This window comes from Ammospiza nelsoni, chromosome 2, assembly GCF_027579445.1.
Source record: "Ammospiza nelsoni isolate bAmmNel1 chromosome 2, bAmmNel1.pri, whole genome shotgun sequence".
Classification (NCBI taxonomy): Eukaryota; Metazoa; Chordata; class Aves; order Passeriformes; family Passerellidae; genus Ammospiza; species Ammospiza nelsoni.
This window is the reverse complement of record NC_080634.1, coordinates 53,006,187-53,022,627: the sequence shown is the minus strand read 5'-3', so window position 1 is coordinate 53,022,627 and position 16,441 is coordinate 53,006,187. Positions and strand designations below refer to the sequence as shown.

The 16,441-nt window shown below is 45.5% G+C and overlaps 2 protein-coding genes across 6 annotated transcripts in view; one reads left to right on the top strand and one right to left on the bottom strand.

The window, feature by feature from the left end:
- Window positions 1–16,441, bottom strand: part of NBEA (neurobeachin) — a 454,173-nt gene that overhangs the window by 140,149 nt on the left and 297,583 nt on the right. For all 5 annotated transcript variants that reach the window (XM_059493594.1, XM_059493591.1, XM_059493592.1 and 2 more), the window contains one exon: window positions 8,388–8,524. In XM_059493594.1, the coding sequence (XP_059349577.1) occupies window positions 8,388–8,524 (137 nt within the window). The remainder of the gene's footprint in view (window positions 1–8,387; window positions 8,525–16,441) is intronic.
- Window positions 4,499–6,423, top strand: MAB21L1 (mab-21 like 1). The gene has a single exon (XM_059466344.1). The coding sequence runs from the start codon at window positions 4,596–4,598 to the stop codon at window positions 5,673–5,675; it is 1,080 nt and encodes a 359-aa protein (XP_059322327.1). The 5' UTR covers window positions 4,499–4,595; the 3' UTR covers window positions 5,676–6,423.

The following is a 16,441-nucleotide window of genomic DNA, read 5'->3' as shown; positions in this document are numbered from 1 at the left end:
GAAGGTACCGTCAACTTCTATCACACACACAAAAAGATGCTGCCTATTTTATAAAATGTGACACATATAGCAAACCCAGCACAAATATCTGTCTTTAGTTTTCTTACTTGAAAAAAAAAAAAGTGAATTTATTGTTGCTGGCAGGATGATATGGATGAAATAACCAGGAAGAACTGAGGGGGGAAGGGGAGAAAGAAGAGCCAAGAAATCAGATACATTCAATGAGCCTTCAAACTTACTTCAGCAGTAGGGATAAATAATTTAATCAACTCAGCTTCATTCTTTTTCTTCCTACCTCCCTAGTGCAATTGGCAGATATTAAAAAAATAAAACTTTAAAATTCATGAGCAGTTGTGTGTGGAAGAACTATCACTATATAATAAGAAATATAAAGTGATATCCATGCAAGCCCTTTGTGTAGATATGCATCTGCAAGTGCTTTTTAACTCACACTTTTCACCATATGAAAAAAAAAATTATTGGTTAAATTTATATGCATGGCAACTTTTTTTTTCTTTTTTATTTTTTTCTAAATTGCAATTTGGGGATGTGGGCAAATACAGATTTTCAACAATATTTGGCTTTTTGGCTAACACGAGCACTACAGGCAATGTAGTTTGAAAGATTTGATATAACAAGCAGAGTTCAACAAATATTGTTATAGTACCCCCTAATTAAGGGAAATATTTGGAAAACAGCAGTTTGGTAAAAGTCACCAATATCATATGGCACCATTATCAGGACAAATGATCAATCACCATTTTAATGAGGTGACTTTAATCCCGATTTTCCAAAACAACTTAATACTCAATAAACTCAGTAGAAATAAAATTCATTGCTGAAAAAGTGTTCCTTTTGTACTTTACCAAGGATGCATTAATAACTACAGAGAAAAATTAACTCAAAGCTTTGAAAAATATCTATATTTTTATATCATATGTAGTCATATAGATAATAATTTTCGACGTCTAAACCAGACTGACTTCTTGTCACGGTAAACTATAGGGTCACTTCAACAGTCACATTTCAGTGGTGTCTGTGATGCCTAAACATACATATTTTTAAACTATTAAATGTTTGGTGTGTGAAACGAAATGATGGAGTGGAGTTAATAGTGATCTTCAGTGTTTAACGTCACCTAATCAAGCCTAAATCTAATATTTCTCATAGCAATCGAGATACAATGAATACGTATAACCTTGTATCACTTGGTATCATAGCTTAATCTTAGCACTACACATTGAAAACTCTGATTTAGTATCTAAGATGTAATTTTTGCTTAAATTAATTTTGCTTCGTCATGAATGTTATGACTTCTGACAGCTTAAAGGTACGACCTTTCCACTTTTGCCTTTGGCAGCTGGAATTGCCAAGTTAAAACCTAGGGGGCAAAAATAAGCAAAACCTGGCCCGGAACATCCCCACCGCTAACGTGCGGCTCTGAGGCTCCTGCATCCCTGGGAGGTTGAGGGGTGCCCCCACCGCAGGAAAGGGCTGTTCCCTCGGCGGAAAGGGAAGAAGGGAAAACCTTTTGTCCGCCCGCTGTAACTTTCGGTTTTACCCGGCGCTGCTCTGTGACCCTGTGGGAAAGGGGCTCTTTGACATTTCCATCCCAAAGAAGCCGCCCCCGCTACAGCAGCGCCGGCGGTGTCGAGCCGGACGGCCCCGGGAGCAGCGGCCGCCGCCCGGGGCGGGAACCGGGGCCGGACTGGGGCCGCCGCGGGCCTTCCCCCGCACCAGCCGGTCCCCGGGACCCGCCTGCCGGAGTTGGTCCCGACTTGAGCGCTTTTCCTTCCTGTGCACAGCCCAGCCGTGCCCTGCTGCGGCCAAGGCCGCCCCGGGTCTGAGGGCACGGCGCGACCGGCATCGCCCCGAGCCCGAGGGGCGGGCTGGGTCGTGCCGGGCCCCATCCTGGGGCAGCGGGGCGGGATGTGCCGGGCCCGAGAGGTGCCTCCCCTTCCCCGCCCGCCGCCGGGGCCGGTGGCGGTGCCGCCGAGCCGGCTCTGCGTGCGCCGGCCCCCGCGGAAGCGGGAAGAGGGAAAAGGGCAGAGGGCCGACCTTCGCCCCCGCCGCAGAGCAGGTTGCCCGTGCAGCCGGGGACAGCCGCCGGTAGGAGCGGCGGGGAGGCGCCCGCCCGTGCCCTCGGAGCCAGCCGAACGCCTGGAAGCGCCTGCTCCGGGAAGGCTGGGGCGGCCGGCCCCCGAGCCCGCAGCGCCGCGGCCGCGCACGCCACCGCCCCGCGGGGGAGGAGGGAGGGAGGGAGGGAGGGAGGCGGCAGCCCCGGGCCGGCGCGGGGACGGCGGCAGCGCTCCTCGGCGGCGGCTCGGCAGGCACCGGCACCGGGAGCTCTGCGCCGCTGCCGCCGCCGGTCCCAGCGCGGCCGGGGGGAGGCACGCGTGTCCCGGCCGGGAAACTGAGCGGAGGAGGGAGACAGCCCGGGAGGAAACTGCCTCCTCTCCGCCCCAAAGAGCCAGAAAGTGATCTCCCTTCTCCCGGCTGCGGCCGAGAAGAGGTAAGCTGCTTCGGGACGACCGGTCACCTGCAGTTTTTCAGCGACAGCACCAGCCCTGCTCAACTCATGAGCAGGAAAGGATTCCGGTCGGCTTCCTCCTCGGGAGCGGCACAGGAACAGCCATATAACCGCTAGACCGAGGGAGCCAAGCGCACGGTCACAAATTCTCCGCTATGTGCAATAAAGTTGGTCGCATTCGTACGCTGAATAAATGTCGTGAAATGTTCTTTGTGGTATGACTTCTCCTCAGCGACTGATATGCCCGTGACAGTTACTTTAGGAAAAGGTAATGGGTCAGTAGTTTAAAGATTCCAAGCGATCAAAAGCTTTGGTGTTTTTTTCTTCATTCATACATATATATATATATATATATATATATATATGTATATAAAATTTAGGGCTGTCTTGAAGTGAAGCTCAGTAAATGCTGTGAAGCAGAAGAGCTTACCACTCCAGCTTATTTGCAAATAAATGTCCCGATTACCAACACTTAAAGTACCGAAGGCGAAATTTGCTAATTACGCATCACACAGGCGAAACCCCAAACTGTCTGACAAGCAAGCCAGCATGTTTGCAGTCGCTAGCGTGCCTCCCGTGTGCACATTTACTAAGCGCAGCTTGCTAGCACAGCTCGCTGTACGATAAATCCTCCAGGTTTGAAGTTAATAGGTACTTATAGTGCGTCTCGAAAAGCAGCCGAACATCCACTCCTCACAACATATCGGAGAGCAATACAGAGTATAAAAACGACGCTAAGAATTGGCAAAGGAGATTTACCGTCTGTATCTGCTACTTGATTTTTGGAAGGAACGTGAAAAAGACCTGACAGATATGTTTAGCGATTGATTCTCCCTTCATAAGGTACAAATACAAAAAGCAAGGCAGAGACAATGCCGAAATGCATTAAACCTCAAAATCGATTAGAGCCCGTCAGAAGATCCTTTAAAACAATACAAATCGTGGACTTCTGAGCAATATTTTATTCCAAAGAACACTAAATTTGCCGTGAATCCGCTGCCTTGTTCACTGGCCGGTTCACGAGAGAAAAAAAAAATTCCAAACCTACTTCTCACTTGCAGTTACAGACAACTATCGGGAGGAAAAGGACAGCGTGATGTGACGCCGAGAGGGGTTAATGAATTTACGCCTGTGCTCCTGCCGGAGCGAGCCCGGTCTGTAGCTCCCTGGTTGATGGATGCCCATTAATACACCTGCATTCACGTCCCGGCCATGAGGAGGCACGCAGGGATTCAGTACGGAGCGGCACAGTTTTGCCAAGTCCTCTCGAAACGGCAATACCCTTCAAGTCACACCCAAAGGAGAGCGATTTCTCTTGATTTCCGAGTGTACAGAGGACCGGGGCGGCTTTCTAGCCGGTAACCTTCTACCTTCCTATATGTGCCTGCGTGTGCGTGTGTGCGTGTGGCTGTGTATACATATCTATCTCCTAGAGAGGGATTAATTAGCCGAGTTCGAGCTGAAAGAGGCTGCAGTGACGAGCCCAGTGGCGATTGGCCGCCCGCCTGCCTGGCCCTGCCTTTATAATTTCCACACGAGTGCATCTGGGCTCTTATACAAACCAACAGCCAGCTTCTTCTGACATACACACACGGCACTTTTTTCCACCATCTGATTAACCGCCCTGCATACACACGGTGATTACTACGGGAAAACATAAATAAATACGAAGAGGTTTTATTATTTTGACTACTGGAACCCTCGCTGTGTCTCAGTGCAACTTTTGTTTTTTCTTGCTGCTGGGAAAGGTGCTGCTCTCGATGCTTTCCTCTCACTCACGGACCCTTTAAAAAAAGGGGAAGGAAAAATATCGCCCCCTCCAGTCCCCCTCCCGCTCCCCCTCCCTTCACCCCCCCGCCACACACACTTCAAGACGGCTGATCTAAAAAAGCAGGAAGAGAGCATCTGAGGAGCAGCAGCCCCGGCGCATTTTGAAAAACATTTGTTACATTTCAGAGTGCGGCAGCCTGTTTCTCCTCTGAAGTTGGCTCCAGCCATAGCAGCCGCATTGGATCCCACAGCCTATTGCGAGACTCCGGTATACAATCCGGATCTCTGCCCCAACATGATCGCGGCCCAGGCCAAGCTGGTGTATCATTTGAATAAATACTACAATGAGAAATGCCAAGCCAGGAAAGCTGCAATCGCCAAAACGATCCGAGAAGTCTGCAAAGTGGTGTCGGACGTGCTGAAGGAGGTGGAGGTGCAGGAGCCTCGCTTCATCAGTTCCTTGAACGAGATGGACAATCGCTACGAGGGGCTGGAAGTCATCTCCCCCACGGAGTTTGAAGTCGTGCTGTATCTGAACCAAATGGGGGTTTTCAACTTCGTGGACGACGGCTCCTTGCCGGGCTGCGCTGTGTTAAAGTTAAGCGACGGGCGCAAGAGGAGCATGTCCCTCTGGGTGGAGTTCATCACGGCGTCTGGCTACCTCTCCGCTCGCAAAATCCGGTCCAGATTCCAGACTCTGGTGGCTCAAGCCGTGGATAAGTGCAGTTACAGAGACGTGGTTAAGATGGTGGCGGACACCAGCGAGGTGAAGCTGAGGATCAGGGATCGGTACGTCGTGCAGATCACTCCCGCGTTCAAGTGCACGGGGATCTGGCCGCGGAGTGCTGCGCACTGGCCGCTTCCCCACATCCCCTGGCCGGGACCCAACCGGGTGGCGGAGGTCAAGGCGGAAGGCTTCAACCTCTTGTCCAAGGAGTGCCACTCTCTGGCCGGCAAGCAGAGCTCGGCCGAGAGCGATGCCTGGGTGCTGCAGTTCGCGGAAGCTGAGAACAGACTGCAGATGGGCGGCTGCAGGAAGAAATGCCTCTCCATCCTCAAAACCTTACGGGACCGTCACCTGGAGCTGCCGGGCCAGCCCCTGAATAATTATCACATGAAGACTCTGGTTTCCTACGAATGCGAAAAGCATCCCCGCGAATCGGACTGGGACGAGTCGTGCCTGGGGGACCGGCTCAACGGGATTTTACTGCAGCTCATCTCGTGCCTCCAGTGCAGGAGGTGCCCGCACTACTTCTTGCCCAACTTAGACCTCTTTCAGGGCAAACCTCACTCGGCCCTGGAAAACGCGGCCAAACAAACGTGGCGACTGGCTAGGGAAATACTAACCAACCCGAAAAGTTTGGAGAAACTTTAGAGGGTAACTATAAAACCGGCCTGACCGATAAATCTGCTAATTTCCCGATGAAGTTTAAGATGCCTGTTTGAAAAGTCATATATTTCCACTTGACAATGCAAATAATATTCTCTTTTAAAAAGGAATATAGCTTAGGCTCTTCACAAAGAAAAGCAAATGAGAACAGCAAGCATCGTTCCTCTTCGTCACAGTTTTGCAGTTCCCCGTGGGGGAAAAACAAAAAGAAAGAAAGAAAAAAAAAAAAAAAAGAAAGAAAGAAAAAAAAAGAAAGTGTGTTACCTGGAAATGAAAATTGGCCGTAATTTGATTGTGACCATTCTGCCTAAAAACGGTACCAACGGATTATAACAAAACCCCGTATTTTTATGTAAACCTTCTGTGAGTAAAAGCTATTTGGATATGCCACCTGAACAAACCCTAATGTACCTTTTAATTTGTATCAAATATTGTGATCTCACATTGTCTTTGAAATTGTGGATGTTGGTGTTTTGTGATTTGGTGAACAGAAGTTAAATTGCCATTTTGGACAACTTCAAGGACATTTTCTGCTAAAAAGAAGATACCATTTAAAAAGGTAGATTTTATCACGGTACTTTTGTTAATTGTCTTTTGAAGTGTCTGAACTTAACAAGTTTACATTTTTCGTTTCATATATATTGCTTGTTCTATTTCTAACATTCCATAAATATACTTGAAATGTTATTTAAATATATTCAAAAGAAATTTGGATTCTGCTTATATAATAACGCTTGAATATTGGAATTATATATTTGAAAATGCACTTGAAATACACTGGATAATTACTTTTTGTGATTAAGATTTTAATTTCTGTTGCTGATTTATTTAATTACAAGCTAATAAATGAAGTAAAATGCATATGGGTAAGCGTTTCAATATCGGATCAAGTTTTTCACTTGAAAAACAAGAGGCGGCTATGTTTTGTGGATTTTTCCTTTCTGTGGATAGTTGCTTAGGTCCTGTAAAGCAGAAAACTTAAGGGCAGAGCCCTGAGTTGGCATTTGGAATAGTTTTGTAGAATAGGGAAATATTGGTTGTACAAGCATATTGGAATTTAGCTCCAGATCACCATCAGCAGCTGTCAGACACCAGCGTACTTATTAATACAGTTACACTTTTTCAGCCGTCAGGAAAGAAGTCTGTTTTGAAGGGTTTATTATACGGTGCTGTTGTGTTTCTGCTGGCTTTTGAACAAAGCCGAGGAAACACAAGGTATCTGTGAAGCAGTGTTTTTTGCAAGCAGTGATCCTGATACAACTAGCAATTTGGTGCAGGTACTAATAAAGCAGAAAATAAAATTTATAGGTGAGAGCCAGCACCAATAAAGTGAACAACAATATTACTTCTGACCTACAAATCGGTTACGAATGTGATAAGGTTGCCAGCTCCACTCCCAGAAATCAAGCCCCTCAGCTCCCAGGGCATTCAGAGGGAATAACATGTGTGTGCTTACAAAACTGCACGCACTCCAAAGCCGCCCGTCTGCACCGCACTGCCTGGTCCCTCTCAGGGTGCATTTCTTTAAAATGGCTTTTAAACCAAAACGCAAATTAACAACGCGGATTTTGACTAGGATCCTAATAGTCAACAAGTGCTGAAAGAGGCCGATCTCCTGTGTGACACCCACTAGCAGCTATTTCCAGTGGGTGCACTTTAGCAAAACTGTTATTCCCAGAGATTCTGACAGAAACTTTTTACCCCGGAAATGCGAAGAAAGTTCCGAATTTGACAAATTATTTACCCAAGAGAAATCACTTCATTGCAAACATATTCAGACGAGGAATTTTCTTGGAAACTATTTATAACATTTCTGCATTTAAAAACCCCAACCCCAAGGTCTTTGTAAAAGTACCTCTCCTATTTCCTCTCTTCCAACATTTCCAACAATAGCAAAGGAATAAAGTAAGAGCGATAGGAATAAAACGACACGCAGAGGAGAGGAGCGCCCTGTCGGACACGTCCCTTCTGTCTGCCCCTCCTGCCCCGCGTGGCATCCCCCGCGCCGCTCCCGCGGGGACAAAGCCACGCAAAGGTTTCCGCTCAAGTCACGCACCCCTCCCCGCTCGGTGCGGCTCCGCTGGAGATTTTCACGGAAGGGAGGGGGAAGTGGGGCGGCGCTGGGGAATTGGTAGTAGTAAATGACTTCAGAAAAAAACATAGCTTTCCCAGGAACCAACTCCTCGGTACATGTCTGTTCCCCCCTCCCCCATTTTCTTTTCTCCTCCAGAAAACAAGCATTAACTTTCATTTCAGCAGTTACAAAGTGTTTAACAAAATGCGCCGTATTTTCTTACGTAGAAACTAACGTTTTTGAAATAACGGGATTCTCCGAGAACCTCGGAAGGCGTAAAACCCTCTGCTGTGTCTCGGGAAGGCTGCGGGCTAGGACTGCTGCTCCCTCCAGGGATTTCAGAGCAATTGGCTTAACTACTAAATCTGACCACGTTCATACAAAGGCACCGCGAGAAAGGCTGCTGGAAAACGCGTACGCTGCCGTAATCGAGGATTTAACACCATTAATACATTGCGGTTTTTTTTTTTTTTGTTTTTTTTTTTTTTGTTTTTTTTTTTTTAATGCAGCGAAAGGCGGCAGACAGGAGCGGAGTTTGGAATGAGGGGGCGGCCCCGGCGCACGTGTGCCGGGATCGGGGACGGGAACCGGGACCGCGCCGCCCGCCCGCACGCCGCACTCACCTTGGGGTCGATCTTCTTGAAGGCCGAGTCATCCTCATCCACCTCGAAGTAGATCTCTGTGGTGGTGATGGAGAGCGTCCCCTTGGCCACCACCACGGGGGCGATGAGCTGTGCCGGCGTGCTGAGCACCACGGGGCCTGCAAGGCAAGGGCAGCGGCGTCAGGTTGGAGGCGCCCGGCCGGCCCATCCCGGTGGCCCTTCCCTCGGCCGAGCCAGCGCCCGGCGAGCCCCCTCGTAAACCCAGTTTGTAAACGCCGTGTTCGTTCCCCTCCTGCCCGCGGCCAGCGCTTTGAACTTCGCGGCCGGGGCACAGGCGAGTTTGTGAGCTCCGGGGTTGCGAGATAAATCACAGCAGCGAAATTCAGAGGGGTTAGGGTGAAAAACAGCTGCCTCTTAGAAGAAGGTCCCCTCTCTTTTCATGCCCTTTTGCTCCTCGTTAACGCTATCACTGTTCATGTGCGACAGCGGCCGCTCGTTCCACCCCGCTTGGATCCGGCAGCCCGGGGTCCCTGCGGCGGCCGGGCCGGGCCGGGCCGGGGGCGCAGCGCAGGGCAGCCCGCAGCCCCTGCCCGCCACACTGACCCTGCGAGCCCTGGGGACATTATTTTTAAGTCTGGATCCAGACCTCAACTGGGACAAGTAACGCCAAATACCAGGGGGTTTTGTTTAGTTGTTTGGGTTTTGTTATTTTTTCCTTTTTTTTTCTCTTTTTTTTTTTTTTTGTCACCTATTTCAATACCCCATGCACATAAAGGCTGGCATCGTTAAATACATTTACGGCACGATAATTTTTGTTTCAACTCGCTGCCGCTTATCCTTTTAAAATTACTACAACAATACTTCGCTCAAATATATTCCTTAACGAGACGCTTTCACAGGCATTGAAAAGATGGGATGGGGAACACCTATTGTAAAAGGCAGCCTTCTCCACGCAAATTGTTAGATTTTAACTCAGGAAAACAAAAATCAAAACAACCCTTCTTTAATCCAAAAGACAAGAGGATCGCTTTTTCACCATCTTATCTTCAATATCAATGCCATCTTCTGTTAAAGCTGACAGTGGCCGTGCTTAGGAAGCTCACTTGCTTCGAAGAAAATATTATGTATTAAATATTCTTCTAGATTTAACCACGAAAGCCTGTGGGATAATTTGTATATACATACATAAACACACAGAGCCACATACGTGTACAAACACGCATCTGACACCTAAACAATAAAACTGCAGTATTGAGAAGCTGGGTACGCCACCTGACTGATGCGCCTTTTAGAAACTGGCCAACTGACCATCTCAGGAGGCACCAAACAGGGTTTGGCTGTTACACGCAGCTAAAAATGTCCCTTGCAATAAGGGCACCCCTGCTCAGAGGGCAGAGAGCCGTGAGCCTCCCGCTGCCTTCCCGGCCGCTCGCCCCTCCAGCAGCGCCGTGCGGGCGCTGGGGCGGCCGAGCCGGGCCCGGGGCTGCGGCTGCACCGGGGGCTGCACCGGGGGCAGCGCCTGGGATGCGCCCTCTCCTCCTCCCCCGGCGCTGCCCGCACACTGCACTACCAGCGCTCGCAGGCAGCACTTCAAATTACTCACTTAGCCCAAATTACTCCTGTATCGGCGCATCTAACTGTCATGTTGTTAATGCTTTACTTTACTGTAACACCCAATTTGAGCGCTTATTGCTCAATATTTTGTCATTTACGCTGCAAAATAAATAAAGAGGAAGGCAGGGATTGCTGTGCGTACAGGGGGAAGCTAAAACGCCCAGTTTCAGTGACAGCTTTCAGCAGCCCAGCGTGGCGGACGGGATAATATTGATACAAACTCTATTTTCTTTCATTTTATTGTTTTCCATCTCCTAATAAACCGAGGTAGCCTCTTGACCCCAGTCAGCTGATCGGAATCACATGCGCCGGGCTTGCCTTGCTGCTCTCCCAGTTTCGCCTCCATCTTCTCTAGAGCCCTCCCTTGGCGGTGGGAAAGGAGCCGATCCGAGCCGGGGAAGCCCGGCTGGAGGCTCCAAAGGGCAGGGGGATCGATCCGAAACGCCGCTTTAAAGCCTCATCAATCTTCATCTAGGTTGCTCAAGTAATTACGCCCGATTCTCTTGTACGATTACAAGTGGATTTGGGTTTCTATTCCCCAGGCCCCCTTTCTTTGTGTTTACAGAAGGGGGGTTTGTGCAGCCGGCGGTTCCCTGCCCTGCAGAAGCACTTGCCCTCTCCAGCAGAGCGCCCTAGCCCTCCGCTGTCCCTTGTCGGGCACACTTGGCCCGGCGCAGGGTGATGGGCTCACAGGCCTTTGTGCCGGGAGAAAAGCGCCTTGGAAAGACGCGTCCTGGAAACGACCCGATATTCTATCACTTTAAGGAGGCGTTTGTGGGCTTTGCTGAATCCCAGAAGGAAGAACATCAATTTAATCCAATTACCTCTTTTTCCCTGGTGTTGTGTGGCTAAAATAAAAATAAAGCCACTGCTATTTAATGGCCAAAAGGCCAAACCCTGTAATCTGCCATTCAGGCGGAGACAATGGTGCGCCCCGGTTCGCGGGTGATGTGCCCTGGCGGACGGGAGCAGGGGGCAGAGCTGCAAAAGCAGGGGTGAATGTGGAGGGAAAGGGAACAGTCACTTCTTAGCCCGTTCCTGAAGGCAGGGGAAATCGGGGATTTCTGGCTTTCTATTCCTCCCGAGAAAAGGCTCCGAGTTCCCTCCCAGACTGGTACCTTGGCATCGCCCTGCATTCTACTCAAATGACACCCTAGATTTGTTGCAAGGTAAACATGTCAGAGATATCACAATGCGACAAGGAATAAGCATTATCGTACCTTCCAGATGAGAAAAGGTTTTCCTGTGTTTTTTTTTTTTTTTTTTTTTTTTTTTGTTTGTTTGGGGGAAAAAAACGAAAACAGAAACAAACAAACAAAAAATCCCCACACTAACAAACGAACAAAGAAAAATCCCCAAAAAACCCCATAAAGCAAAATAAATAGCGGTCACATTATGGGATTTCAGGAAAGGTGATGTTCAAACTAAGTTTAAAAATATCTTTACAGACTTCTTCTTTTCTTAAAGCACAAAATGAAAAAAAAATCGGTATTAGCAGTGTTTCATTTTTACACTTGTCCTTTGGAAATCTCCAATTACAACTTGCAATTCCATAGCATGTTTAAGGAGCACTGAGTCTTTTTGTTGTAGCCTTCAGGGAGCAAGCCAGCCACTGAGAGAATACGAAATTAATCCACTACAGCTATAGAGAGAGAGGATTATGTTTTAATCCCCTTTGGGACAGTCTCTGGATTTTAAGGATCCGATATTAAAATGTTTACATAGAGCATAATCAAAATAGCCCAGATTTTCCATATGGCACCGAGCTATCGGGAAGCTCCGGATCTCCTTCCCGAGCCCAATTGATAATCTAATGAAACAAAAGCTGAGCACACCTGAGCCAAGAGCCGCGGGACGGGCTCATTCGCATTCGGGAAGGATAACGAGCCTCGGCTCCAGCCTCCGCCCGGCCCCTCGGCGGTGCCGAGCTGCGCTTTTCCAGGGGATGTAAATATTCATTTCCAGCGCGGCTGCGGCCCCGGAGAAGGCCAGGCCGTGCTGCCCGGGGAGCGGCACCGCAGCAGCAGCGGCGGCACCGGGGATGCTGCCGCAGGGACCGCGGGCGGCACCGAGGGCGCTCCCCTCCCGCTCCGGGAAAAAGCCAACCTGTGGCTGCCTCGCCTCGCCCAACAAGCTGGCGTTTGTGGAGGGAACCCGTGTCTAGGGCGCTTGTCGCCTCTTGGGACTCTAAGCAAAAGCATCTCTCTTTAAGGATCGGCTCGTTGCCTCTACCGAACCCCTCCGGAGCTATCGGGGCGACCGCAACAGAAAGACAGAGACCTACCAGAGAAGTTCTGGCCTTAAAACGAGTCCAGAAATCACTTCAGACACACAGGTCTAGCAATCTGTTCAAATGGTGATTTTTCCCTGTTGCCCGATCCCTGTGGTCAGCCCATGTGATTTACATTTCTAAAATAAACTCTACCACACATCTACCTTTTAAAATAATATTTTCTTTCCAAACGTAAATAATTGTGAAATTAGAAGGTCCCAGTGAATAAAAGCAGAATGTAACTTCCCTGCTCCCCTGCGGAATTTTTGTTAAACACAGACTTCATTCCCTGTTCTTGTAACTTGGCTCTTGTATATTTCAAGTAAAGCTAATCAAGGCAAGTGAAAAGTTCCATTAGGTTTTTAAAAGTTTATCTGCTGATGGAATATCAGTAAAATTACACCTTTTAAGGAAAGCTGCTAAAGAGTAGCATTTTGAACTTATTATTTCAAATATTTTCATTTTCATAAACTATCATTTTTAGCTGTAAGAGCTAAACACGTGTTACATTCAGAAGCCTGAAAATTACACTGGAGGTATATCTGCTAAGAAGATTGGGCACAATTACTCCTAAGGAGGGTAAGGAAAATGTTTTTCTATGCTGAATTACGAAAAAAGACATTTACCTGCTGCAGGCCTAGAAGTCTAACTTTTAAAATAAAATTTTGGTGATTACCCATGAACAAAAATGTATTCGCTGGGACAAGTACTTTGAAAACATATCCAATCAGCTCAACCAATTTAATTTTACAACCTACTGGTAATTACTCTGAAAAAAACCAGGTGGATGTTGGCATACTTAATTTTTAACTGATACTGGTTTAAAAGAAAAAACATATAGATCTTTTTACATGTACATGTATTCAACATAGATTAACTGAACCCAATACTTTTACTAAGTAAAATAGTTTGCATAAATTACATTTTGTAATTTGATATGACACTTAAACAAGAATTTTAGATAATAGGAATAATAACTAAAAATTACTCACAAGATAACTGAAATAAGAAAACTGAAATTTCCTCAGCACTTTAACTGTAAAGCCAGGTGTATCTGGCACTGAGTTGTATTTGAAATGTATAGAAATCCTTATACTTTAAAAAAACAGATGTAACACATGCACAAGCACACAAAAACTTCAGTTACTTGAAATGAAAGTCACATATCATGGAAGTAGAAAGAGGTATAGGTACCAGAATCCTTTGGGAAAAGCTCTTTAGTCTGAAAAATATTTCAACCAATTAACATCTAATATAACACATGCAGTGCCAAGTAAATAACAAGTAAACAAGGTAAAATTCCTAAACAATTCACAGAACTTAGTCTATTTTTGTTCCCATTGTCATCCTAAATTTGATTCAAACTACCCTTTAAAAAGATTTCTGCAGTAAATATATTGCACTTACATGAGGATGCTTGCCCCCAATTTGTTCTCTGCTATAGCGAACACTTGAAGGCAGTAACTTCACTCAAGCCAAGGCCCTTATAAGAATGTACATATACAGCTCCCTTTACTCATTACTTTCAACAGTTTCATTAAAAATAATCTGCACAACTTTTTAAATGCAAAACCCAGAATCTAAGTCTAAATATTACTATAATCTTGGTTTTCTCTTCCACCACTGAATAATATCCCAAATTATTTTCTCCTGTTTTCTGAGGTGTCCAAGCTTATTTTGTTGGCTTTTTACCCCTGCACAATCATATGTTTCATATTGTGAGAGAGGGATTGACTTTTTTTTGTTTGTTTAAATGTCATAGCCACTGTGGATAGGTCCTGATACTCAAGATTTTCCCCACTTTTCCCCCCTTTCCTCCATAAAGCATACAACACTACTACTACTAACATCAAAGATCAACTTAAATGGTCTTTTTCAACAACAATGACTAAACAATTACAGCAATTCAATTCTCTTAAGTGGTTGCCATAACAGCAAACAAATGTGTTTGATTAAAAAGAAAATGTAAATAAAAACAGTCTTGCATATTACAACTGAATAAAATAGTAAGAAAGAATTACATAGTTTTGATGAGATTGTGAAAATAGTTAAATATAGTGCTGCTTGAGAAGAAAAAAAGTAATTTTATCTCAAACATATACATTTGAATTAAGTGACATATGCACCTTCACGGGTAAATAATTATTATTTTAATTCTATACCTTCTGAGTCTCATTAAAAGAAAAATATTAAATAGTACTTTTTCATGAGGGAAAACATGCCTCCCAATATTTCTAGGAATAACAATTTCTTTATATTGTTCTAAAGGTGATAGGAAGCAACGACTTCATAGAACAGTTAGAGAAAACGCAAAGACAAACTCAACACAAAACCAAAGTCAGTCTTACTGAACCTTTGAAGGTCCTGTGGAACAATTATCTGTGTGTCTAACAGCCCAAAGTGACAGAAACACAACATTTACTCCCTTTTGCAGGTAAAGTCAGGTTTACTCTGTGGCACACATGAGAACTTCTGAATGTGCTGAGGTTCCCAATGGCTTACATGGCTTTAGAGTTTTTCCAGGACGTGTCCAAGTGCCAACCTGCCAGATGATCAGGTATTAATAAGAGTCAAGACTCCCCCTAATTATTTACACCTGGCCAGAAATGTAAATATTTGGGATAGGGACCTCACTACTGCAATGCACATATTTGCCACTTCAAAATTAGATTCATACAATGTGCTCTGCTTGAAGCTATACCTTGGAAGGACTGAGTAAATTAAGATGGTTTAGAAACTTAAGAACTTGATTGTTAATCAGTGCATCCAGATGTGAGTATTCTACACTGATGTAGTAGGACCTGCACTAGCTCCCTTCTCATTCTCAGGTAAAACTTAAGATACTTTTTCAACCTAGAAAACCTTAAGTGATGCTGAACACACTCACATAAGTAACAATTTTTCTCTCTGTGAGAGTCACTATAGCTAGCTATTTAATCAAAATGTAACAGAAAAAAATACACCCTAGAAAAGTATATTTAACGTTCAAAATGCTTAATGAACATGAACATGCTTAATGTTCATTTAAAAAAGAAAGGAGAAAGCAGAGAGAGAAGCCTGCTATAATGGTATACCACTGAAACAGGAACTCAAGTTAACAAGTCAGGAACACAAGGGATCAAATCCCAGATGCCAGTCTGAGCAAACCAGACTTGACAGGTATCTTATACAGTCCAGTTTGTGTACCTTGTCATGCCCATAGGGCTCAATTGATTAGGAATTTAAGGAAATAAGCCCTTCAGCTTTCATTCCTTCCAGTCTCCATTATGGAAAAGCTCTTCAGATAAACTGTAATTCTTGTATTTCTTGAGACCAGAGTGAACAGAAATCTTATGTTCAGATAGCGCATGATATTTTAAGGTCTATCTTATATAGATAGTAACTCCTATATTTTTGTGGGAATAAAGATATAGGTTGTTGGTTCAGCATACAACTTGACAGGTATCTTTGGAAAAATCATTTGGGATGCAGCAGTAGTTAACTTCAAAATTTTCTGAAAATATGAGTATCTCTAAACCACACCATAGCCAACCCTAGTGCAACTGAGTCTGCTAGCTAGCTGCATGTACTTCATTCCCACAGTTAGGGTAATTCAGAAGACTCTTCCACAAACATCCTTTGGTACCTATTGAAAGGAGAAGTGATGTGGCAGGCTCTGTCATTCAGCCTTTTTTCCTTACCGACCTGATTCCATTGCTGGAATTTTATTGCTTCTCAGGTCTTTACTCTTGTTTAAAAATTTGTTCAAAATGGCTTCCAGGTTCAGAAATTACAAAGACAGAGACTAACAGAGGGTGCTTACATAAACCTTGTTCCTTTAGAAAGCTGAGCTAAAGGCATGGGATGAGGCCTCCTCTGGTACAATTTCTGGTTAATTAAACCAAGACTAACCAACATGCCTTCTTGACTGATCTGGTTGGCTTCAAAGGAAAAAAAGAAAGGCAAAAAAAGTCCTGTCCAAAGGTCAAGGAAAGTGCTTAGTTTAAACATAGATGCTGTCAATACAGTTCTGAATATATTCCTTCAACTAATCTATGGTGGGTTAGTCCCAATATGTTTCTATGAAGAATAAATAGATTTTTGCATGGGAACCAATTGCATAATGAAGATGAAAAATGGTGGAGTTTCCTTATGTCTAGGCCTGTCTTCCTGCAGTCTCCTATATATCAGGTAGCTCATCAGCTTGACC